A 25,360-nucleotide genomic window follows, 5' to 3' on the forward strand; every position below is an offset into this window, starting at 1 on the left:
ACTCAGTAGGGACTCATTAGGGATATGGGTTGAACTTGATGGACTCTGGTCTTTTTTCAACCTTATGAACTATGTTACTATCAAATGATTCCTATAAATAGTCCCCTATAGCAGTGGTTCTCCACCTGTGGTACAAGTACCCCCAGGGGTACTTAGCAGTTCTCCAGGTGGTACCTGAAAAAAAAAAAAACACTGGTTACTAGTCTGGACCACTTTGAAAGAAATGGTCGGCTGATGTCACTGCACCGAGGAGCGGAACAGGAGGACAGCAAAGGGGAAGCGCGGGCATTAGGCTGCTGTGGACAGTAACTACCATCAGCTTCGTTGCTCCACTTCCCCTGCAGACCGGTAATAGGCTGAGCCCACTGTCATTTAAGAAGCCGGCTTCTTACATAACAGTGGGCTCAGCCTATCACTGGCCGAGGCGGGACATCGCTGCGCCGGTGATAAGCTGACGGCTGTCCGACGTTCCCGTCCCCAGCGTGAGGCCGACGTAGGTAAGTTAAAGTTTATTTTCTTTATCTTTTGCAGCCCGGGCATAGGGATACAGCGTACAGCAGTGGTCTCAAACCTGCTGACCTCCAGCTGTTGCAAAACTACAACTCCCAGCATGCCCGGACAGCTGTGCCCGGACAGCTGTTGGCTGTCTGGGCATGCTGGGAGTTGTAGTTTTTCAACATCTGGAGGTCCGCAGGTTGGAGACCACTGGCGTACAGTATAGAGTTCCAGCGCCGGTGTCGGCCCGCAACAAAAAGGAGGGCAATGCTTGACATATGTAAGTAGTACCCCGCTAGGCTGATAATTAATTTGGGGGGGGGGAGCAGAACAGCGCAGGTGGGTCACATGATTTGGTGGGGAGGAGCAGAACAGCACTGGCAAGTAACATGAATTGGTGGGGGGGGGGGAGCAGAAGAGCGCTCGTGGGTCAAATGATTTGGGGGAGGGAAATACCGTTATATACCGTGGAACCTCCATAAGTTACAAAAATACCGTGATACACATTTTTGGTCTTACCGGCCAGCATCCCTATGCAATGTATCAACTTAGTTTGTGGTGTATCTATTTTTTCATTAAGGAGTTCATTCCGTGGTTTTTGATTGGCCTTTTTTTTATATGCTTTTCTCATAAACCTTTTGGGGTAACCTCGATTTTCAAATCTGGACATAAACTTGTTGCTCTCCACTCTAAATTGTTCTTCTTGTGAGCAGTTTTGTGTTACCCGCAGGTATTGCCCAACAGGTAGGCTCTTGCGGAGGGGTCCCAGATGCCAACTGCTCCAATGTAATAAGCTATTGGACGCAGTTTGCTTCCTATACATGGCGGTTTGTTTTCGGTTTTCCATATCAATGAAGATCAGATCTAGGAAATGAATCCTTTTTCCACCCATTTCATGGGTAAATCTCATACCTATGGTATTTTTATTCAATTCTTCTGTAAACTCCAGGAATAGTGATTGTGTGCCCTCCCCAAAAATGTAAATATCGTCCAAATATCTGCCCCAAAAAGAAATTAGCTCCTTGTATTTTCCAGATTCATCACCACCAAAAACTAAATTGTGTTCCCACCACCCTAAAAAGAGGTTAGGAAATGTAGGTGCACATGTAGTCCCCATAGCAGTACCTTTTATCTGTCAATAAAAGGTACCCCAAAACAAAAAATAATTGTGCGTTAATAAGAACTAAAGTAATTGTGTAACAAATAAATTGTGGTCATGAAATAGCTTACTTTTTGTGTTAAGGTAAGTGGTTGTAGCTTTAATTCCAAGATCGTGTTGAATATTACTGTATAATCCCTCCACATCCAAACTCATAAGTGAAGTATTTTCTGTGACTGTGAGATCAGTGATTTTCTTAAGTGTCTTTAGTGTTTCTAAGATGTGAAGGAAGGGTATGGACAAAGGGTGTCACGATATTATCAACTTATTTACTGATGTTTTGTGTTATGTTGTTATTACAAGATACTATTGGTCTTCCCTTTATAGGTGGGTACTTTTTATGCGTCTTAGGGAGCGCATAAATTGTCGCTAACCTGGGATGCGCAGTAAATAAGAACTTAAATTCCTCATCCATTATGAGATTTTGCTCCTTAGCTTTTTCTAGGATCCCCTTTAGCTCCTTTAGATAATCCTACATTGGGTCTCTTATCAGGGTTTTATAGGTTTCCACATCCTCTAAAATGTCCATCACCATTTGTATATACTCCAATCTGTCTAGGAGGACAATGTTGCCCCCTTTATCTGATGGTTTTATTATTAATTCCTCTTTTGTCCTCAATTCTTCTAGCACTTTTTGTTCCTCCCTAGACAGATTCGAACCCACCCTGCTCATAAGTGGTTTTATTTTTTGGATGTCTGTTGTGACCATGTCCACAAACGTTTCTATATTGGAATATTGGGAGAATTCTGGAGTCATAATGGATCGTGGTTTGAAATTGGTGAATGGAGCTCTTAAATTAGTATCCTCCCCTTCATTTTCCAATTCCAGATCTATTAGCTTCAAGGGCTACACTTTCCCTATATCTCAGTTCTGTATCATTTTTATTTTTCTCAGTATGCCATTTGTGTAATGCCAGTTTTCTGGCAAACAGATTTATATCTTTTACTCATTCAAAGTGGTCAAACTTTGGGACTGGGGTAAAGGACAGGCCCTTAAGTAACAGAGATTTTTGTGCCTCAGTTAGTACATAGGATGAAAATATCTGCATCTCATCCTCTGTTGTTCCCCTATATTATTTTGCCCCCTTGATGACTCCCTCACATCATCATAGGTGGCCGTGGAGCCATTGGCATATTCTGAGTAGGTACCTGTCCCTGCTGTCCCAGGGGTACTTGGGATAGTATGGGTGCTTGGTTCACACCCGTGTGATTCAGATGTGACCCTAAAAAAGTATTGGTTGAGGTGGGGGCACTTAATAGAGGTGTCACTTATTCTTTGTGCTCCTTGAATCATATTGGTATTTGATTGGGTCAACATTGGATTCACAAAATTCTGTAGTTGTATATTTGGGAATTGTCCCTGATATGAGGGACAGGTACCAGATGGTTGTAATGAGCCATTCCCACCTCGAGATCCCCTGTCTCCCCATACTCCTGTCTTATTTCTCCCTCTACCTCCATAGGGGTTTGCGTTCTGATTGGGGTGTTTTTAGGGTTGGGGTAGTATTTAGATCTATTCCCCTTCCTCTTAGTTCCCGTCGAAGTCCGAAAAGCCGTCCTCCGTATAGGAGCTATCTAAGTCTGCCGCTTTGAATGGTAATCTAATTACAACAAGTGAGATTATTAATGAGGAATATGATGTACCTTTAGAACCACTCCCGGTGGGGGTGGGGGCAAATTACCCTAAGGAAGAAAATTTCATTTACAAACAAGATGTCACAAGCATAGAAAGAACAGTGTTTTTATTCTATTCTCCTATAATAGGAATCAACTACTGAATCCCAGGACTCTTCACGTAAGGTAAATAACACTTACCTTACGTGAAGAGTCTAGGGATTCAGTAGTTGATTCTTATTATAAGGGAATAGAATAAAAAATGGAATAAGTTTTTTCAAAGAATAACATAGGACCATAGCCAAAAGAAGGTGCTAAAATAATTAGGAAAATTGGTGCCATGCAGAATCAGACTAATTTATATCTAGTTAAAATAACGATTCAAAACATGATTATCATATAGGGGTCTCATAGGTGAGAGACCATACTTTAATAATGAAATATTGGATATGAAGAACCTAATACCTAGAATAATATGCCTTATTTGGATTGAAGTTAAATAGGACTGCAGAATATAGCAATATAAATGAAGCTGGGATCATATATTAATGCATGGGCCATCAAAAATGAGTTTAGGATATTTGGTAATGCACTATAATTAAATATGAGAAATAGAAATCACATGGCCTGAATATGAATGACCAGAGAAGTCACGGGCCGGAGTCACATGATCTAGGCAAGTTATGGGCTGGAGTCACATGATTAGAGTAAACAATGGATGTACACTTAAAAGATCAGCTGACCGATCACGTGGACACACGAAGCCCCTAAGTATCAGAACTAAAGGAAGAACATCAATGCACAAAATCAGAAGGTTAGAAGTGCGGCAAACTAACTATTGGTTAATGGTGGTGTCACGGATGCGTGATTAACCACTCAGGAACCAACTTTTGAGCCGGAAACAATCACTGTTATAATGTGGCATGATGTGATTGGTATGGGGGAAAGCGGATGCTTTCTCCGCCTACAAACAGAGGACATTTAAACCACATGTATGGCTAATAATGTCATCAGAACCTCAACCCTTGATAAAGCTGGTTACGGCCGGCGAAACGTTTGGGTGGGGGTGGGGGGGGGGCAGTGTATGGCGTTTTAACTAGCAGCCCATGGATCAGATTACTCAATAGTTTTTTATTAACAAATTCTTCATAAAACAAAAAGCATGCAAGTAGGTCAAAGACAGACGCAGCTGTCAAGATCAGGCAGGATATACATTGCATCAAAAGGAAGTATATACTTCCGGAACAGTTATCAACTAAAACAGAAAACCACACAATATTAGAAGCCTAGGAGGTAGACCTTCTAGGGTGGTGGGTAAGCAGTACAGTATAATATCCAGTAGGAATCGAGGTAAGTTCAGAAGGAGTGTGTCACACTGCAGGATTTGGTTCAAAACTCTGGTTGAAGACTATGGTGGGAAGGTAATGTAATGAGCTAGATGGCCTAATTGTATGTATTCAGGTGAGAGAGATGTTTACTTCAGATGTCTTTACATAGCGGAGAGGTGCGCCATAGAGCCCATCTTGTAGTGAATTTAGCCATGTGCCCAGAGCCCATAGCCAGAATCTTTTCATATGAGTATGTGGTCCATGGATCAGATTAATTGAGTTAGTGTATGAGTTGGAATTGTTGGCAAAACTCATGAGTGGAGAAGAATAATAATGGCATTCCGGCTGGGGGCCCCCCAAAAACAACCATACTATAGATATTAATAGGAGTATATATTCCATTCAAATCTGAACCACGGATTGTGCTTTTAATGCACATCATAAATTTGTTTTGTTTTTCTCACACTTTGAACAGCAATTTTTACTTAAATAAAGAATAAAACATAATTTTTAACATTTATAGGGTTCCCTAGTTTTGGTAAATTAGTCCTATGAGGGCGTAAGCCTGAATGGGAAATTGTAAATAGGATTTATAACCCTGGGAAACCCTTTAGATAAATTGGATTTGTGTCTGCCTCCTATGGGCGCACTTTCACCTAAAAAGATGTAGAGTCTTCTCTGTTTTTGTTTTTTTTGTAACAAAAAGAAAAAAACTGGCAATGCTGTCAATTCAAGCAATACACTTATGAGCCACTTCCAGGATGAATGGGGAAACAGCCACTTATAGATTGCACTGAAGTGGAAATGCTCGAGCCCCTAAAGTCCATATGTTCTTGGTTCCCCCAGATGCCTCTGTCGTCCTCCTCAAGATCCTTAAGTCTGCAAGACCCCTTTATCCTCATCAAGATCCCTAAGTCCCCACTAGACCCATAAGTTCCCCCAGACCCATCTGTCTTCTTTTTTAAGATACCTATGTCCCCCCAGACTCCTTTATCTCAATTCTCAACACCCTTTTGTACCCCTAGACCTAATTGGACCCCTCTACTATCTCTTCATCTTGGAGACATCAAAAGTGCAATATTTGGTGGTTCCTATCTGAATACTTATTTCCCTCACTGTAAAGGGGGCTCAGATAACTCATCCTGTCAGTTCAGTATTCATTATAATTAATGATCTTTTATGCTTATATAAAACATTCCATGTGCAATCTCCTACTGTCTGATGACTTTTACAATATTTTTTCTTATGAATTAGGGTGAAGATATGAACAATATTAATGCTCTAGAGACAGATTTGAGCGGTGATGAGCAGTATAAGGAGGACATTCCTACAGGGAAAGATCTGATCTATATTAATGCTACAGACATAAAGGAAGAAGAGACAGATGTCAGCGGTGATAAGCAGTATATGGAGGACAGTCCTACACGCAAAGATCTAATTTATATTAATGCTACGGACATAAAGAAAGAAGAAGAGACAGATGTGAGCGGTGATGAGCAGTATATGGGGGACGTTCCTACAGGGAAAGATCTGATTATTAATTCTACAAACATAAAGGAAGAAGAGGCAGATGTGAGCAGTGATGAGCAGTATAAGGAGGACATTCCTACAGGGAACGATCTGATCTACATTAATTCTACAGACATAAAGGAAGAAGAAGAGCCAAATATGAGCGGTAAAGAGCAGTATAAGGAGGACATTCCAACAGCAAAAGATCTGAACTATGTTAATGCTACAGACATCTATATTAATTCTACAGACATAAAGGAGGAAGAAGAAGAAGAGACAGATGTAAGCGGTTATGAGCAGTATAAGGAGGAAATTCCTATAGCTTACTGCCCAGGTAAGTAGTAGTCACTAAATGCAAAGAATATATACTGCTGCTGCTATATCTATTGATCAGGATATATAGTATTTATACACCTCCCCGCCAGCTCTATCTGTATACTTCTGTTATGTCTTTGTGATCAGGATATATGCAGTGGGGATAAAAAGTTTGGGCACTTGTGAGATCTACTCGTGAGATGCTCCTTGTGCCACTGGCTGCAATACAACCCCAAAGCATGATTGATCCACCCCCATGCTTAACAGGTGGACAGAGGTTCTTTTAATTAAATTCTGTTCCCCTTCTTCTCCAAACGTACCTTTGCTCATTCCGCCCAAAAAGTTCAATTTTAACCTCATCGGTCCACAGAACTTGTTTCCAAAATGCATCAGGCTTGTCTATATGTTTATTTGCAAAGTTCAAATGCTGATTTTTGTGGTGAGGATGTAGAAGAGGTTTTCTTCTGATGACTCTTCCATGAAGACCATATTTGTACAAGTATCTCTTCATAGTGGAATAGTGTACCACAACTCCAGTGTCTGCCAGATCTTTCTGGAGGGATTGTGCAGTTAAACGTGGGTTTTGAATTGTTTTTCTCACAATCCTGCGAGCTGTTCTGTCTGATATTTTTCTTGGTCTTCAAGATCTTGCTTTAACTTCCATTGTTCCTGATGACTGCCATTTCTTAATTACATTCCGAACAGAGGATATTGACATCTGAAAATGTTTTGCTGTCTTCTTATAGCCTTCTCCAGCTTTGTGAGCATCAACTATTTTCAGTTTCAGATTTCTAGACAGCTGCTTAGAAGAACCCAGGGTGCTGATTGTTGGGGCAAGGTCAGATGAGTCTGGGCATTTAAAACCTTTGAGATTGACATCACCTGGTCTTCCCAGATGATGATTGAGAACAATCCATGACACTGGCAGGTCTCAGCTTTGCAAAGGGGGCAGTGCATGCTATAAATCCTGCAGGGTGCCCAAACTCTTGCAGATGCCATTTTTTCGTTTTCTGTTATTTTAAAAGTGTAAATGATGGAAATAAAATGTATCTTTTGTTGACATATTATAAGAATGTCTAATCTGTAATTTGATGCATTTTGGAGATTTTTCCATCTTTCCTTGGCTTCTTTATGCACATTAATACAAATTTTGTATTCAATACCTGGGGTGCCCAAACTTTTGATCCCCACTGTAGTAGTTATATCCCTCCCCCTATAGCTCTATCTCTATCCAGCCAGCTTTCTCTATGGGATCAGGATATATAGTACTTATACACCTCCCCTCCCTGTTCTGTCTGCAGCTGCTGCTGCTATGTCTAGGAAATCAGATTATATAGTTGATATACACCTCCCCTGAAGTTGTGTTCACACATTGCATTTTGCATTGTTTTCTTCAGTTTTTTTCATGGTTTCCTCAAAATCTCAACAAAAAAATTTCTATTTACCAGCAATTTTATAAAATTACAAACACAGCCTAAAGACTTCATAAAACATCTCAGCTGTAATTATAGGTCAAACCATTTTCTCCTTTCTTTAAAAAAACACTTTGAATAAGAAAATGCATCAAAACTGCAGATAATGTGAACTGACCTCAACCCACTTGAGTCTAATCGGTTCACCTGAACTAATTAGACGACCAGGTGCAGTGATGAGACCCCTCCCCCTCTCTGCAAAGCCAGAGGATTCATGGGAAATGAAGGCAGCTTGAGAAAATTATTTCTGTTCTAAAATAGGAATAAGGTATGGATGAAAACCCATGCCTGCCACATCAGCTAAAACAGGTAAGCACAAGGCATACACAAGAACCTATACATTATTCTCTTATAGCCTATGCTGCACTATATAAGTAAATATTTAATCCCTCAGTGCTTCTTCAAAGGGGTATGTTAGGGGAATGTTAGTTGCAACATAGCTACACTCTCTGGAGACCTTGTGACTCATGATATTTTGTAAGTTTTTGAAAATATAAATAAATCCCTCCCATAATAAAATGTTATTTTACTCCCATTCCCACCCATTAAAAAAACAAACCTTCATATGACCCTGTAGATTTAAAATATATCAAAAATATAATCTGTTTTATCCTTGGCAGATGACTGTACCAGGAGATCAGCGGAGAATCTTATATCTTCAGATTATAAAGCAGATGATGATATCACACAAGATACATATGAAGAACATTCCATTATCCCAGATACACCCTCAGCCCTTCACAGCCAAGATCTGTCATCTCATCCTGTTATACAAGTCCAACCTAAAGATTCATCTCAGTCTGTTAAACAAAATAAGGAAAAACGATTTTCATGTCCAGAATGTGGGAAATGTTTTACTCGAAAATCATCTCTTGCTGATCATCAAAGAATTCACACAGGAGAGAAGCCATATTTATGTGCAGAATGTGGGAGATGTTTTATTCACAAATCACATCTTGTTAAACATCAAAGAATTCACACAGGGGAGAAGCCATTTTCATGTCCAGAATGTGGAAAATGTTTTACTGAGAAATCAACTCTTGTGAAACATCAACGAGTTCACACAGGAGAGAAGCCATTTTCATGTGCAGAATGTGGGAGATGTTTTAGTCACAAATCAGATCTTGTTACACATCAAAGAATTCACACAGGAGAGAAGCCATTTTTATGTCCAGAATGTGGGAAATGTTTTACCGAGAAATCAACTCTTGCTGATCATCAAAGAATTCACACAGGAGAGAAGCCATTTTCATGTGCAGAATGTGGCAGATGTTTTATTCACAAATCACATCTTGTTACACATCAAAGAATTCACACAGGAGAGAAGCCATTTTTATGTCCAGAATGTGGAAAATGTTTTACCGAGAAATCCTCTCTTGTAAATCATCAACGAATTCACACAGGAGAGAAGCCATTTCCATGTACAGAATGTGGGAGATGTTTTAGTCACAGATCACATCTTGTTAAACATCAAAGAATTCACACAGGAGAGAAGCCATTTTCATGTCCGGAATGTGGGAAATGTTTTACCGAGACATCATCTCTTGTGAGTCATCAACGAATTCACACAGGAGAAAAGCCATATTTATGTTTAGAATGTGGGAAATATTTCACTCACAAATCAATACTTAACACACATCTAAGAACTCACACAGGAGAAAAGCCATTTTTATGTCCAGAATGTGGAAAATGTTATAACAATAAATCACAGCTTGTTAAACATCAAAAAAGTCACACAGGAGAGAAATGTGAAAAATGTTTTACTCTGAATTCAATATTTGTTGAACATCAAAAGGGCTACATAGGAGAGAAGCAATTTTCATGTACAGAATGTTGTAAATATTTTACTAAGAAATCAATACTTATCAGACATCTAAGAATTCACACAGGAGAGAAGCCGTTTTCTTGTTCAGAATGTGGAAAACAATTTACTCAGAAAACACATCTTGTTAAACATCAAATAACTCACACAGGAGAGAAGCCATTTTCATGTCCAGAATGTGGGAAATGTTTTTCTGTGAAATCACATCTTATCCGACATACAAGAATTGACACAGGAGAGAAGCCAATTGAGAGCAATAAATGAAGCAGATAAGACATCTATATATTAACCATGTACATAGGATATCTGACATTCATACATATATCATATACTGCATCTCCAAACTTGTTCCCAATTGTTAATAAAAGTTTTCTTTTAGAACGTAGTCACCGATCCAGCGATGTCATCACTATAGTTTACATGGTAGGAAAAGAGTGTGATATATGGTTGTGATATTCACTGCTCCTCATGGAGAAGACCCAACAGGCATAATCCATGGGGAGCTGCTACTGGAGACCCAAACACCTCAGAGAGAAGGGACTTATTCCAGTGATGAAGAATTCCAGGACATGACCAGATTAGAGACACAAAATCACTTCTATCTTCTGGCTTCTAGGACATTATTCTGATGGAAGAACTTTACACATTATACAAAGTCCTATAGGTGTTGGGGAACATTTATAGACAATTGTTGGCCCTGGCTGTCATGGCGTACCATAGGCCCCCTGCCTCCATATTACACACGTCTGATGGGGGAACAGGTAATGTACGCACAGAAAATCCCCACTTGTGTTTTTTAGTTTAGTTTTGTTTTTTGCAAAAATGCCAAATCTGCGTTTTTTTTTTTATTGAAAAAACTCTGTCCAGATGTTAGTTGTAAATAAATAGGAAATCGCTAAATGCCTTTTCCACTTGGCGTTTTTCACTCTCTATGGGAGTGCGGGTGCACGGTTAGGGTCCCAAACCATTTGTAATTAAATCAAGAATAATGTAGCACACCTCTTGCGGTGAATACAGAATTTTTTTTTCTTAAAGCAATCCAACAACAATGTGATGTTTCGGTCAATTATGACCTTCCTCAGACCGGAATGCTGCGGGGTCAAGGAGCAGCAGTGGTAAAATAACGTGCGAGTTTGGACAAAATGCTTATTGTAATGTAAGCTGAAGGGCAAATCAATGATATTCCAAATTTTTTTAGCCATTTTTTTTTTGGCTTATCTTATTTTTGTACTGGGCGACCATTACATTTATGCGCATATTTTTATTTGGGTCATGACATAAAGCGTTGGGGCAAATATCTGCTTTGCTTCTTTGAATTACTGTCTTGTGCTTTAAATGGGCACTGTCAGATATAAAAACTTTTTATATGTTGTACATCTTGGCAAAACAATAGTATTTCTAATACTATTAAAATCAAATTTTATTAAAGAAAACTGGCTCCAAAAATCCCACACTAGGGGACCCCATACCTCCTGGGACACTGATGAGTCCCACAGCAGCATTATCCTGTCCAAGGGTCATGGACACGAGATGGCTGATTGACAAGGCTGCAGGAGGAACACAACCTGCAGCAACACTGCTGTAACACTATACATGTGCCTCCAGCTGTTACAAAACTACAACTCCAAGCATGTCTGGACAGTCAAAGGATGTCTGGGAATGCTGGGAGTTTTAATTTTGCAAAAGCTGTAGGTAGAGGGAGGGGGAGGAGTCAGCACAGTGCAGGAAAGAGATGGACACTCCCCCTTCCTTGATGGAAAAGACATTGAGCAGCTGTAATATGCTATTGTTAGTGAAATATGGCTGATAGAGACATAGAAATTACATTTACATGATCAGGATGAGGTACCGAGTAACATATAACAGTTTTTTTGTTTTTTTTGTGGGATCTGACAGGTACCCTTTAAGGGTACTCCGCCCCTATACATCTTATCCCCTATCCAAAAAATAACAATACCTATTATTACATTTACGTCCGTGATCTCGCTCGGTGCACATGCGCGGCATCCCTGTTCTTGCGATCCTGCTCCGGCTGGTGCTCGCCCCGGACATTAGGTGAAGTATAGCTCCCCCACATTAGGTGCAGTATGTTCCCCCACTTAGGTACTAGAGCTTTTTCACACAGATTTGTACTCAGTTATAATACAGTCAATATTGTACCTCTGTAGAAGTCCGGGTACTGCATCTATGTTATCTCTTCCACATGTTGAATTGTTTTTAAATGTAATATATAGACTTCACCGAACTGGGGCCACGCAATTAATTGTGGTCCAAATACAACAATGGTAGGAGTCACGAGGGTAATATGACAATGAATTCACCCAAACAAATCCTCCTGATCTATAGTGTTGCTCGCGAATATTCGCAATGCGAATTTTATTCGCGAATTCGCGAATATTCGCGAATATAGCGCTATATATTCGTAATTACGAATATTCGTGTTTTTTTTTTTTTTTTCACAGTACACATCACAGTGATCACCTTTCTCTGCTTCCAGCTTGTGTGGTGTAAAGAAGGCTCTAATACTACTGTGTGAGACTGGTGTGCGATTTTTCGCATATGCAAATTTTCACTTATGCTAATTTTGGTATATACAAATTTTCGCATATGTTAATTTTCGCATACGCGAATATTTCGCATATGCGAAAATAAAATGAGAATATTACGAATATGCGAATATTCGCGAATATATAACGAATATTCGTCCATATATTCGTGAATATTCGCGAATTCGAATATGGCCTATGCCGCTCAACACTACTGATCTATTAGATAATATCTTAAAACAGAACCTTTATTGTCATGTACTAAAAAGTATATGAAAAAATAACAATAAATACAAGATGAAAAAACGTGTGTGTAATAAAGTGTATCACTAAGAAAAAATATTAATGAACAGAGCCCAGGGATGTAATATCCTAATAGATATCTGGGTAGAGAATTAACAGCTGGTTTGACAGACATCTGGAGAGCCACCCTAAATGTAGATGGGAAGGTATATATACTAATGTTCAGCGAGATGAATATAGCTGTAGGGTGGTAAGATGACAATGGCGAGGGATAAGTGCCCACTGGCAACTGAGATGCCCATCCCTCTGTCCCTGCCTTTTGAGCGACCCACCTCCTTAACAGGGTGGCCTCAACCACGGTGTTGTTCCCTATACTATCTAAGTGAGGGAAAAAACAATAAAAAAGGAAGGAATAGGATATACACCCCGGGGCTCCAAAATACCCAATGAAAAATGTAAATAATGCAATAGTGTATTAAAATCTAAAATGCGGCCAAGAAAAGATCCCAGTTCCAACGCGTTTCACCTGTCAAATTGGTTCAGGATCATCAGGGAAAACCATTGGCAACAAATATGCAATCAAAAGGTAGATACACAAAAAGTTAGATGCACTAATGCTAGTTGTGTCCAGATTGGCAATGCAGCAAGTACAGCCTAATATGGCCAAGAGGATTATACAATCTGATGCTACATATCAAAATGACACCAGTGGATAGTGAGTTAGTTTATAGCCATAGGCAAATATAGCATTCAACAACAAACACAGCCAAATATGGCTGGGCTATTAATAAAAGCCAAAATGATTATACAATCTGATGCTATATATCAAAATGGCACCAATAGATAGTAAGTTAGTTTATAGCCATGTATAGATATAGCATAGGGTTGGAAATGTACTTCCTAGCTTAAAGCCCGGACAAGGGGAAAATGAGTCTATTTTGGTTTGAGATAACAATGACGTACCACGACAGATAGATAAATCACCAGGGGTTAGGATAGACCAATGTATCTACTAATATATATAATAGTTAGTAATGGCCTCCAGTACCGTTTACTTGGGGTTAGATAAGGAGATAAATAATAATAGCATGATAATAGTATATGGAACAATCACCAGCCTTCCCATTTTACACATCATCATGTGGCACAATCAATGCTGGATGCATCGTGATAAAAACCAAAAACTGCAATCCCTTTCTGTGAGAAATACTTACTTTCCATTTTGTTCCTCGGCGGCACACAAAGGGTTAACATCCTCTTTTCTCCTACTGGACAGAAGATATAATATCCAATTAGTTAACAATTAAATCATTAACCAATTGTGATCCAGGATAGACACCCCCCTATCCCATAAATGACCCACAGGAACAGAAACACACGTGTTTTTTCTTCTGTCCTGCGGACATTATGATATGTGTTCAATCCTGTCCCCGTTGGGGTTATTGCATTGCTGGCTCTGCCTGGGAGTCCTCAGGCTTCCAGCATGTTTCGGGACCCATGTTCGTCTCCCAGTCGGGAGAACACAGGGGGGGCGGCGTTTATTGCGGTGTGGGCGGAAGGCATTTTGTATCGGCGTGCCTCTGACTTACTCACCGCAGTATTCCGCTGCCCGTATCCCTTGCCTCTTCTTTGGAGGGGTGTTTTGGCGGCGGCTGCGGCTTCCGGGTTTGTGCCGCGCGCATGTCCGGCAGGAGTGGTGCACAGGGGCGCATGCGCGGCCCGACGTACTTCCGGAGTCCTGTGTTTGAGACACCGGAAGCCTTCAACAAGGTATGGGGTATGTTTCTCTATGTTCCGCACATCTTGTTTCTCCATCAACGCTTCCGGTCCTCTTCTATTTAGCCCGGCAAGTAGTGCACCACGGTCCAGCCTCTGCCTGGTGCGCGTCCCTACCGGTTTTCAGGTAGGTCCATCTGAGTTGTGCTCACAAAACTCTTTTTGTTGACCTGGAAATGCCTTTTTTTTTTTCTATCACTGCATAGGGGATCCTATTGTAGTATTGTGTTTCCTATTAGGGAATCATCCCTTGTTATCCTATGTTATAGGCTGCTTGGTTAAGTTCCCATATTTATTTTTGTCCTTACATGTGTTTTCAGGATGGACAAAAATCAAGAAACTCAAAGGTCTAAAAAAAAGAAAGAGAAAGGAACATCACAGACTGTGCCTCCAATGTTCCCAGCCCCTGCCAGATGAGTATTCTCAAGATATCTGCTCTGTGTGTACTGGTTATGCTCCAGCTTCTAGTTCTTTCCAGTCTGAAGCACAACAGCTATTCGGATGGTTCAGATCTAGCCTCCAGTCAGTTTTGTCCGATATTTCAAATAATCGCAAAACATCCAAACCTCCCAAATCCCGCTCTAAGCGTCCGGTTTCACCTATATCTTCATCTGACTCCTCTTCTGTGTCCGAGGGAGAGGTAGACTCCTCTTCCTCTTCTCAGGATAGTGCTGAAATCGGAACCCTGGATGATTATTATCTCCTTAACAAGGAAAAGATTCATTCTTTAATTAAATCTGTAAAAAAGACAGTTGAAGGAGAGCCTAGGGAGGATAAATTGCCTAAAAAAGAATCACTTTTTTATTTTCCTCATTCTAGTTCATTGTCTTTTCCAGGCCAACCGCTTTTGGATCCTCTCATTAAGACGGAGTGGCAGAAGCCAGAGAAGAAGTCCGACCTCGGCTCTAGGTTCAAGACTACTTACAAGATGGATCCTGGAAGCACATCTGCTTGGGACACCCTGCCTAAGGTAGATTTAGCAGTTGCTAGACTGTCTAAGAAATCTATGTTTCCCTCTGATGAGTCCTCTTTGTTGAGGGATCAGATGGATAGAAGAGCCGAGGGTTCCCTGAAGAGAATTTATAATTCTGCAGCTTCAGCCTGCAAAGCCTGTATGGCTTCAGTTCCTGTGGGACGGGCTCTTCGAATCTGGCTCTCACAACTAACCAGGGACCTTCAGGATGGAGTATCTAGAGATGACATCCTACAAGATCTACCCAAATTGAAATTAGCAGCCGATTTTTTAGCTGATTTTCCTTTAGATGTAATGCGGATTAATTCCAAGATTTTAGCCAGTTCCACTGCGGCTAGAAGGGCGCTCTGGTTGAAGGAATGGTCGGGTGATGTCCCTGCTAAGAACCATTCTTGTTCATTACCTTTTGAAGGTCAGGAACTTTTTGGCTCTCAGTTAAACCCAATACTTGAGGGTATGAGTAATAAAAAAGGCGTATTTTTTTCTTCCCCTTCTAAGAAGCCTAAATTTCACTCCAGAAGGAGACAGTTCAGATCTTCTCCTCCACATAGAAGGTACAATGCTCAGAGAGCAAGACAGAGGCGTCAATCTCGCACACAGTCCACTTCTTATAAGAAAAAATCGCCCCAAGGTGGGGAGAAGGGGAAGGGTTTTTGACGCCAACTACTGTTTGCCCTGAGTAGGCGCAAGACTCTTCCATTTTGCCTCCCCATGGTTAGAAACATCATCAGACTCGTGGGTAAACTCAGTAGTAGAAAAAATGGGGGGAGTGTGCGTAAAATACAACTTTTAATAAACACCTCTAAAATATTATAATAGTAGTGATGAATTATAGTCAGCCATTTGACCCAGATAGGGGCCTCTTAGCAATAGTACACCAAAGCTATGCTGCTAAAATGTAGACCAGGGGAAAATAGTTCCCAAAAATTTACAGCAAGATTACACATCCAGGATACTATCTGCCCAGAGGGACTAGATGTATCCCATTGCACAACAGCCCTACGCGTTTTGGCACAAAGTAACATGTGTCCTCCTCAGGGGCTCAACAAATGGATGCCATGAAACAAAAACCATTTATCCACAGTGAATTATTGGATAATATCAATTCTTATTCTGGTCTATAGCCAGGATGTGGCTCGAAGTATCTGGAGCGCTTCCTTCACCCTTCCCAGATTCCACGGTCCTGTCGGGACTCGGCATGATACGGTTCTGGCGTAAAAGGTAAGTGTGAAGCGCTCCGGACAGTGTGTGTAACCCGCAGTGGCGGGGAGCCGAGCTGTATGCCGGCTTCTCACACACGTGAGCCCCTGAGGAGGACACATGTTACTTTGTGCCGAAACGCGTAGGGCTGTTGTGCAATGGGATACATCTAGTCCCTCTGGGCAGATAGTATCCAGGATGTGTAATCTTGTTGTATATTTTTGGGAACTATTTTCCCCTGGTCTACATTTTAGCAGCATAGCTTTGGCGTACTATTGCTAAGAGGCCCCTATCTGGGTCAAATGGCTGATTATAATTCATCACTACTATTATAATATTTTAGAGGTGTTTATTAAAAGTTGTATTTTATGCACACTCCCCCCATTTTTTCTAATTTAATTTTGGGAGCTGATTGATTATATTGGTCTGTAGATACCATACCATCTACCTGTATATCATAAACTCAGTAGTGACAAGAGGCTATGCCCTGGAGTTGTCAAAGATCCCTCCAAACAAGTTTTTTGTGAACAGACAAGATCCTCATGTTCTTCCTTTGATTTCAGATTTTCTTCAGAAGGGAGCATTGGAACCAGTCCAAGTCTCTCAAAGAGGTTTTGGTGTATACTCCAGGATTTTCGCGGTCCCCAAGAAAGGCGGGTCCTGGAGGCTTGTCATAGACCTTACGTTTCTGAACAACTACATAATCAAGAAACGTTTCAAAATGGAAACGATCAGGTCTGTTCTATCGCTTCTGGAAGAAGGCGACCAGATGGCTACAATCGATATGAAAGACGCCTATCTTCACATCCCGATTATCATTCCCAATCGGAGATTTCTGAGGTTAGCGGTGTTAGTGAACCAGGAAGTTCATCACTTCCAATTTACTTGTCTCCCGTTCGGACTGTCATCTGCTCCCCGAGTATTCACAAAAGTGACTGTTGTGCTGGCCGCCAGCCTTGCGTCTGCAAGGTGTGAACCTAATTCCTTATCTGGACGACTGGCTAATCCTAGCCCACTCGAAGGAAGCCCTAATTCATCATCTGCATCTGACCATCTCCGTGCTACAGGACCACGGATTCCTGCTCAATTTCCAGAAATCTCATCTCACTCCAACCTCGCAGGGGAGGTTTCTTGGATTCAGGATCGACTCGGTGGCAATGAAGTTGTTCCTCTCAGAAGACAGGCTTTTCAAGTTGAAGACGGAGGTAAATGGTCTGTTGAATTCTGCAGAGTTGTTGGTTCGATCTGCTATGAGCGTTTTGGGCTTAATGACGTCTGCTTTAGATGCAGTGCCTTGGGGAAGGGCTCACATGAGACCCCTTCAACATGACATTTTGAACCAGTGGAACAGGAGACCCTGGGGCTTAGACTGGCTCATGTCCCTGTCTGGTTTTACCAGGCGGGACCTGGCCTGGTGGTTGCGTCCGGACAAAATCGAAATGGGCAAGTCTTTGTGGCCCGTTCCTCAGGTTCTCCTTACCACGGATGCCTCTGCCAGCGGTTGGGGAGCGCATCTAGGGTTCGAATGGGTGCAGGGCACATGGAGTAAGTCAGAGGCGTCTCTGTCTTCCAATCGTAGAGAGCTCAGAGCGGTACGTCTAGCCTTAACCCATTTTTCTTCTCTTTTACAGGGCTATCGAGTCCTGATTCAGTCAGACAACCTCCCGTCCATTTTTTATCTGAACAAGCAGGGAGGGAATGTCGCCCCCTAATGATCTGGGCAGAAGAACATCTGGCGGACCTTCATGCAGTCCACATCCGAGGCTCTCTCAATCTTCAGGCGGATTTTCTGAGCAGGAAGAGTTTCAACCCGGCAGAATGGAGTCTCAACCCAGATGTTTTCCTTCAACTGGTCGAGAGGTTCGGACAACCAGATATGGATGTTATGGCCACAAGAACAAACCGGAAACTTCCTGTTTTTTGCTCCATCTATCGCAAAGACCTCCTGGACCATCTAGACGGCCTCTCGTTTCCCTGGAGCAACAGATTCCTGTACGCATTTCCTCCATTTCCCCTCATTCCACGGATGCTTTTGAAAATCAAAGAGGAACATGCCAAGGTTCTTGCAGTCCTTCCGTTTTGGCCCCGGAGGGCTTGGTTCCAACTCGCGTGGAGGCTTTCGAGAGGTTGTCTTTGGGAGTTGCCTCTTCGTCCCGACTTGCTTCTTCAAGAGGGGCTTTGTCATCCAACTCTACACAAGTTGAGGCTGACGGCCTGGCTACTGAGATGATGATGCTGAGTTCTCAAGGTTTCTCAGAAGAAGTCATCAATCTTCTGGCCGCTTCAAGAAAACCTTCTACACTAAAGGTTTATTCAAGAGTTATGAAACTTTTCAGCTCATGGTGCATTTCTCACAAGGTGGACTGTCCTTCTTTGTCCCAAGTCCTGGAGTTTCTGAAAGATGGCTTCGATAAGGGCCTGAAGCCAAATACATTGAGGGTGCATTTTTCTGCCATTAATAATTTTTACCAAGGATCCTTTTCTAACAGCGCTTTGGTCTCCAGGTTCTTTAAAGCAATATCTTCCCTTAGACCATCTGTATCTCCTCCAGTCCCCCAATGAGATTTGCCTTTGGTTCTTCAAATTCTCAAATTTCCCCCCTTCGAGCCTATTCAAGATGCGGATTTAAAGCTTCTTTCCTGGAAAACCCTCTTTTTAGTGGCCATTACCTCGGCTAAAAGGGTTTCTGAACTTCAGGCAATATCCATTCAGCATCCGTACATGAAAATTTTAGAGGATTGCTTGGTTTTTCGCCTGAACCGTTCTTTCAGACCTAAAGTGTGTTCGGAGTTTAATCTCAACCAAGAAATCTTCTTACCTGACTTCTATCCGAATCCTCAAGATGATCAGCAAGCTTCTCTCCATACCCTTGATGTTAAGAGATCAGTTCTCTCCTATATTGACAGAACCAAAGACTTTAGAAATTCTGATGCTTTGTTCCTGCAGTTCACAGGTCCAAACAAGGGTAAACCAGCATCCAAAGCTTCACTGGCTCGTTGGATTAAAAGTACAATTTCTCTCTGCTATAACATTCATGGGGAAGAATGCCCAATTGGAGTTCGGGCTCATTCCACCAGATCGGTCTCCACTTCCTGGGCAAGTCTTGCTCAAGTCTCCTTGGATCTCATTTGTAGAGCTGCAACATGGGCGTCTCCAGACACCTTTATCAACCACTACAAGCTGAATCTCACAGCTGGCAGGGAGGCGTCCTTTGGCAGACATGTGCTGGATATGGCTTCGTCTTTACCCCCCTTTAATTTACTGCTTTTTATATCGCTTTGTGTGCCGCCGAGGGACGAAATGGAAGGTTAAAATTTACTTACCGAAATGTTTTCTTTCCATGAGTCCCGAGGCGGCACAGCTACCCTCCCTATTAAATATATTTTTTGCTGCATACTTACACGTGTGTTTCTGTTCCTGTGGGTCATTTATGGGATAGGGGGGTGTCTATCCTGGATCACAATTGGTTAATGATTTAATTGTTAACTAATTGGATATTATATCTTCTGTCCAGTAGGAGAAAAGAGGATGTTAACCATTTGTGTGCCGCCTCGGGACTCATGGAAAGAAAAAATTTCGGTAAGTAAATTTTAACCTTACTTGAAAAATTTCAGGGGTGCCAACAATTACGGCCATGACTGTATAACACATGTTTATACTATAATACATGTATATGCTATAATACATGTATATACTATAATACATGTATATACTATAATACTATAATACATGTATATGCTATAATACATGTATATACTATAATACATGTATATACTATAATACTATAATACATGTATATGCTATAATACTATAATACATGTAAATGCTATAATACTATAATACATGTATATACAATAATACATGTATATGCTATAATACTTGTATATACTATAATACTATAATACATGTATACACTATAATACATGTATATGCTATAATACTATAATACTTGTATATACTATAATACTATAATACATGTATATTCTATAATACTATAATACATGTATATACTATAATACTATAATACATGTATATACTATAATACTATAATACATGTATATTCTATAATACTATAATACATGTATATACTATAATAACTATAATACATGTATATACTATAATACTATAATACATGTATATACTATAATACTATAATACATGTATATACTATAATAACTATAATACATGTATATACTATAATAACTATAATACATGTATATACTATAATACTATAATACATGTATATACTATAATAACTATAATACATGTATATACTATAATAACTATAATACATGTATACTCTATAATTCTATAATACATGTATATACTATAATAACTATAATACATGTATACTCTATAATTCTATAATACATGTATATACTATAATACCATAATACATGTATATACTATAATACATGTATATACTATAATACTATAATACATGTATATGCTATAATACTATAATACATGTATATACTATAATACTATAATACATGTATATACTATAATACTATAATACATGTATATACTATAATACATGTATATACTATAATACTATAATACATGTATATACTATAATACATATATATATTATAATACATGTATATACTATAATACTATAATACATGTATATACTATAATACTATAATACATGTATATGCTATAATACATGTATATACTATAATACTATAATACTACAATACATGTATATACTATAATACCATAATACATGTATATACTATAAAACTTGTATATAATATAATACTATAATACATGTATATACTATAATACTACAATACATGTATATACTATAATACCATAATACATGTATATACTATAATACTATAATACATGTATATACTATAATACTATAATACATGTATATACTATAATACTATAATACATGCATACACTATAATACTATAATACATGTATATACTATAATACAAGGTGGGCCATTTATATGGATACACCTTAATAAAATGGGAATGGTTGGTGATATTAACTTCCTGTTTGTGGCACATTAGTATATGTGAGGGGGGAAACTTTTCAAGATGGGTGGTGACCATGGCAGCCATTTTGAAGTCGGCCATTTTGAATCCAACTTTTGTTTTTTCAATAGGAAGAGGGTCATGTGACACATCAAACTTATTGGGAATTTCACAGGAAAAACAATGATGTGTTTGGTTTTAACGTAACTTTATTCTTTCATGAGTTATTTACAAGTTTCTGACCACTTATAAAATGTGTTCAATGTGCTGCCCATTGTGTTGGATTGTCAATGCAACCCTCTTCTCTATATACTGCTATATACTACTATATACACCGCAGGAGAAATGCTAGCACAGGTTTCCAGTATCCGTATACACTGCTATATACTACTATATACACCGCAGGAGAAATGCCAGCACAGGTTTCCAGTATCCGTATACACTGCTATATATACTACTATATACACCGCAGGAGAAATGCTAGCACAGGCTTCCAGTATCCGTATACACTGCTATATACTACTATATACACCGCAGGAGAAATGCTAGCACAGGCTTCCAGTATCTGTATACACTGCTATATACTACTATATACACCACAGGAGAAATGCTAGCACAGGCTTCCAGTATCCGTATACACTGCTATATACTACTATATACACCGCAGGAGAAATGCTAGCACAGGCTTCCAGTATCCGTATACACTGCTATATACTACTATATACACCGCAGGAGAAATGCTAGCACAGGCTTCCAGTATCCGTATACACTGCTATATACTACTATATACACCGCAGGAGAAATGCTAGCACAGGCTTCCATTATCCGTATACACTGCTATATACTACTATATACACCGCAGGAGAAATGCTAGCACAGGCTTCCAGTATCCGTATACACTGCTATATACTACTATATACACCGCAGGAGAAATGCTAGCACAGGCTTCCAGTATCCGTATACACTGCTATATACTGCTATATACACCGCAGGAGAAATGCTAGCACAGGCTTCCAGTATCCGTATACACTGCTATATACTACTATATACACCGCAGGAGAAATGCTAGCACAGGCTTCCAGTATCCGTATACACTGCTATATACTACTATATACACCGCAGGAGAAATGCTAGCACAGGCTTCCAGTATCCGTATGCACTGCTATATACTACTATATACACCGCAGGAGAAATGCTAGCACAGGCTTCCAGTATCCGTAGTTTCAGGAGCTGCACATCTCTTATCTTTACAGCATAGACAATTGCCTTAAGATGACCCCAAAGATAAAAGTCTAAGGGGGTCAGATCAGGAGACCTTGGGGGCCATTCAACTGGCCCACGACGACCAATCCACTTTCCAGGAAACTGTTCATCTAGGAATGCTCGGACCTGACACCCATAATGTGGTGGTGATCATCTTGCTGGAAAAACTCAGGGAACGTGCAGCTTCAGTGCATAAAGAGGGAAACACATCATCATGTAGCAATTTCACATATCCAGTGGCCTTGAGGTTCCCATTGATGAAGAATGGCCCCACTATCTTTGTACCCCATATACCACACCATACCATCAATTGTTGTGTTCCAACAGTCTTGGAGGGATCTATCCAATGTGGGTTAGTGTCAGACCAATAGCGGTGGTTTTGTTTGATAACTTCACCATTCACATAAAAGTTTGCCTCATCACTGAACAAAATCTTCTGCGTAAACTGAGGGTCCTGTTCCAATTTTTGTATTACTATAATACATATATATATATATACTATAATACTATAATACATGTCTATACTATAATACTATAATACATGTATATACTATAATACTATAATACATGTATACACTATAATACTATAATACATGTATATACTATAATACTATAATACATGGATATACTATAATACTATAATACATGTATATGCTATAATACTATAATACATGTATATGCTATAATACAGACATTTAGTGTATTTTGTCCTGTTATTGTCGGTGTCCATACATCTTCTTATCCACATAGACACCTACAGTCACCGTCCTCTGACATATACACTATAATACATGTATATACTATAATACTATAATACATGTATATACTATAATACTATAATACATGTATATACTATAATACATGTATATACTATAATACTATAATACATGTATATACTATATTACTATAATACATGTATATACTATAATACTATAATACATGTATATACTATAATACTATAATACATGTATATACTATAATACTATAATACATGTATATACTATACTATAATACAGGTATATACTATAATACAGACATTTAGTGTATTTTGTCCTGTTATTGTCGGTGTCCATACATCTTCTTATCCACATAGACACCTACAGTCACCGTCCTCTGACATATACACTATAATACATGTATACACTATAATACTATAATACATGTATACACTATAATACTATAATACATGTATACACTATAATACTATAATACATGTATATGCTATAATACATGTATATGCTATAATACATGTATACACTATAATACTATAATACATGTATATACTATAATACTATAATACATGTATATACTATAATACTATAATACATGTATATACTATAATACTATAATACATGTATATACTATAATACTATAATACATGTATACACTATAATACTATAATACATGTATACACTATAATACTATAATACATGTATATACTATAATACTATAATACATGTATATACTATAATACTATAATACATGTATATACTATAATACTATAATACATGTATATACTATAATACATGTATATACTATAATACTATAATACATGTATATACTATAATACAGACATTTAGTGTATTTTGTCCTGTTATTGTCGGTGTCCATACATCTTCTTATCCACATAGACACCTACAGTCACCGTCCTCTGACATATACACTATAATACATGTATATACTATAATACTATAATACATGTATATACTATAATACTATAATACATGTATATACTATAATACTATAATACATGTATATACTATACTATAATACAGGTATATACTATAATACAGACATTTAGTGTATTTTGTCCTGTTATTGTCGGTGTCCATACATCTTCTTATCCACATAGACACCTACAGTCACCGTCCTCTGACATATACACTATAATACATGTATACACTATAATACTATAATACATGTATACACTATAATACTATAATACATGTATACACTATAATACTATAATACATGTATATACTATAATACTATAATACATGTATATACTATAATACTATAATACATGTATATACTATAATACTATAATACATGTATATACTATAATACTATAATACATGTATATACTATAATACAGACATTTAGTGTATTTTGTCCTGTTATTGTCGGTGTCCATACATCTTCTTATCCACATAGACACCTACAGTCACCGTCCTCTGACATATACACTATAATATACATGTATATACTATAATACTATAATACATGTATATACTATAATACTATAATACATGTATATACTATAATACTATAATACATGTATATACTATAATACATGTATATACTATAATACTATAATACATGTATATACTATAATACAGACATTTAGTGTATTTTGTCCTGTTATTGTCGGTGTCCATACATCTTCTTATCCACATAGACACCTACAGTCACCGTCCTCTGACATATACACTATAATATACATGTATATACTATAATACTATAATACATGTATATACTATAATACTATAATACATGTATATACTATAATACTATAATACATGTATATACTGTAATACTATAATACATGTATATACTATAATACTATAATACATGTATATACTATAATACTATAATACATGTATATACTATAATACTATAATACATGTATATACTATAATACATGTATATACTAT

The 25,360-nt window shown here is 38.7% G+C and overlaps 3 protein-coding genes across 3 annotated transcripts in view; all 3 read left to right on the plus strand.

Moving 5' to 3' along the window:
- The window catches only part of LOC130299651 (uncharacterized), a 58,000-nt gene extending 47,852 nt beyond the window's left edge, over positions 1-10,148 (plus strand). Inside the window, exons 7-8 of the mRNA XM_056551485.1 lie at positions 5,851-6,439; positions 8,513-10,148. Of these exons, the coding sequence (XP_056407460.1) occupies positions 5,851-6,439; positions 8,513-9,978 (2,055 nt within the window). The 3' untranslated portion in view covers positions 9,979-10,148. The remainder of the gene's footprint in view (positions 1-5,850; positions 6,440-8,512) is intronic.
- The window catches only part of LOC130297591 (oocyte zinc finger protein XlCOF22-like), a 256,559-nt gene that overhangs the window by 22,121 nt on the left and 209,078 nt on the right, over positions 1-25,360 (plus strand). The gene's annotated exons all lie outside the window — the stretch shown is intronic.
- Positions 10,386-25,360, plus strand: part of LOC130297636 (oocyte zinc finger protein XlCOF6-like) — a 37,382-nt gene continuing 22,407 nt past the window's right edge. The window contains 1 exon segment of the mRNA XM_056550341.1: positions 10,386-10,475. Within this exon segment, the coding sequence (XP_056406316.1) occupies positions 10,464-10,475 (12 nt within the window). The 5' untranslated portion in view covers positions 10,386-10,463.

Source organism: Hyla sarda, chromosome 1, assembly GCF_029499605.1.
Source record: "Hyla sarda isolate aHylSar1 chromosome 1, aHylSar1.hap1, whole genome shotgun sequence".
Lineage (NCBI taxonomy): Eukaryota > Metazoa > Chordata > Amphibia > Anura > Hylidae > Hyla > Hyla sarda.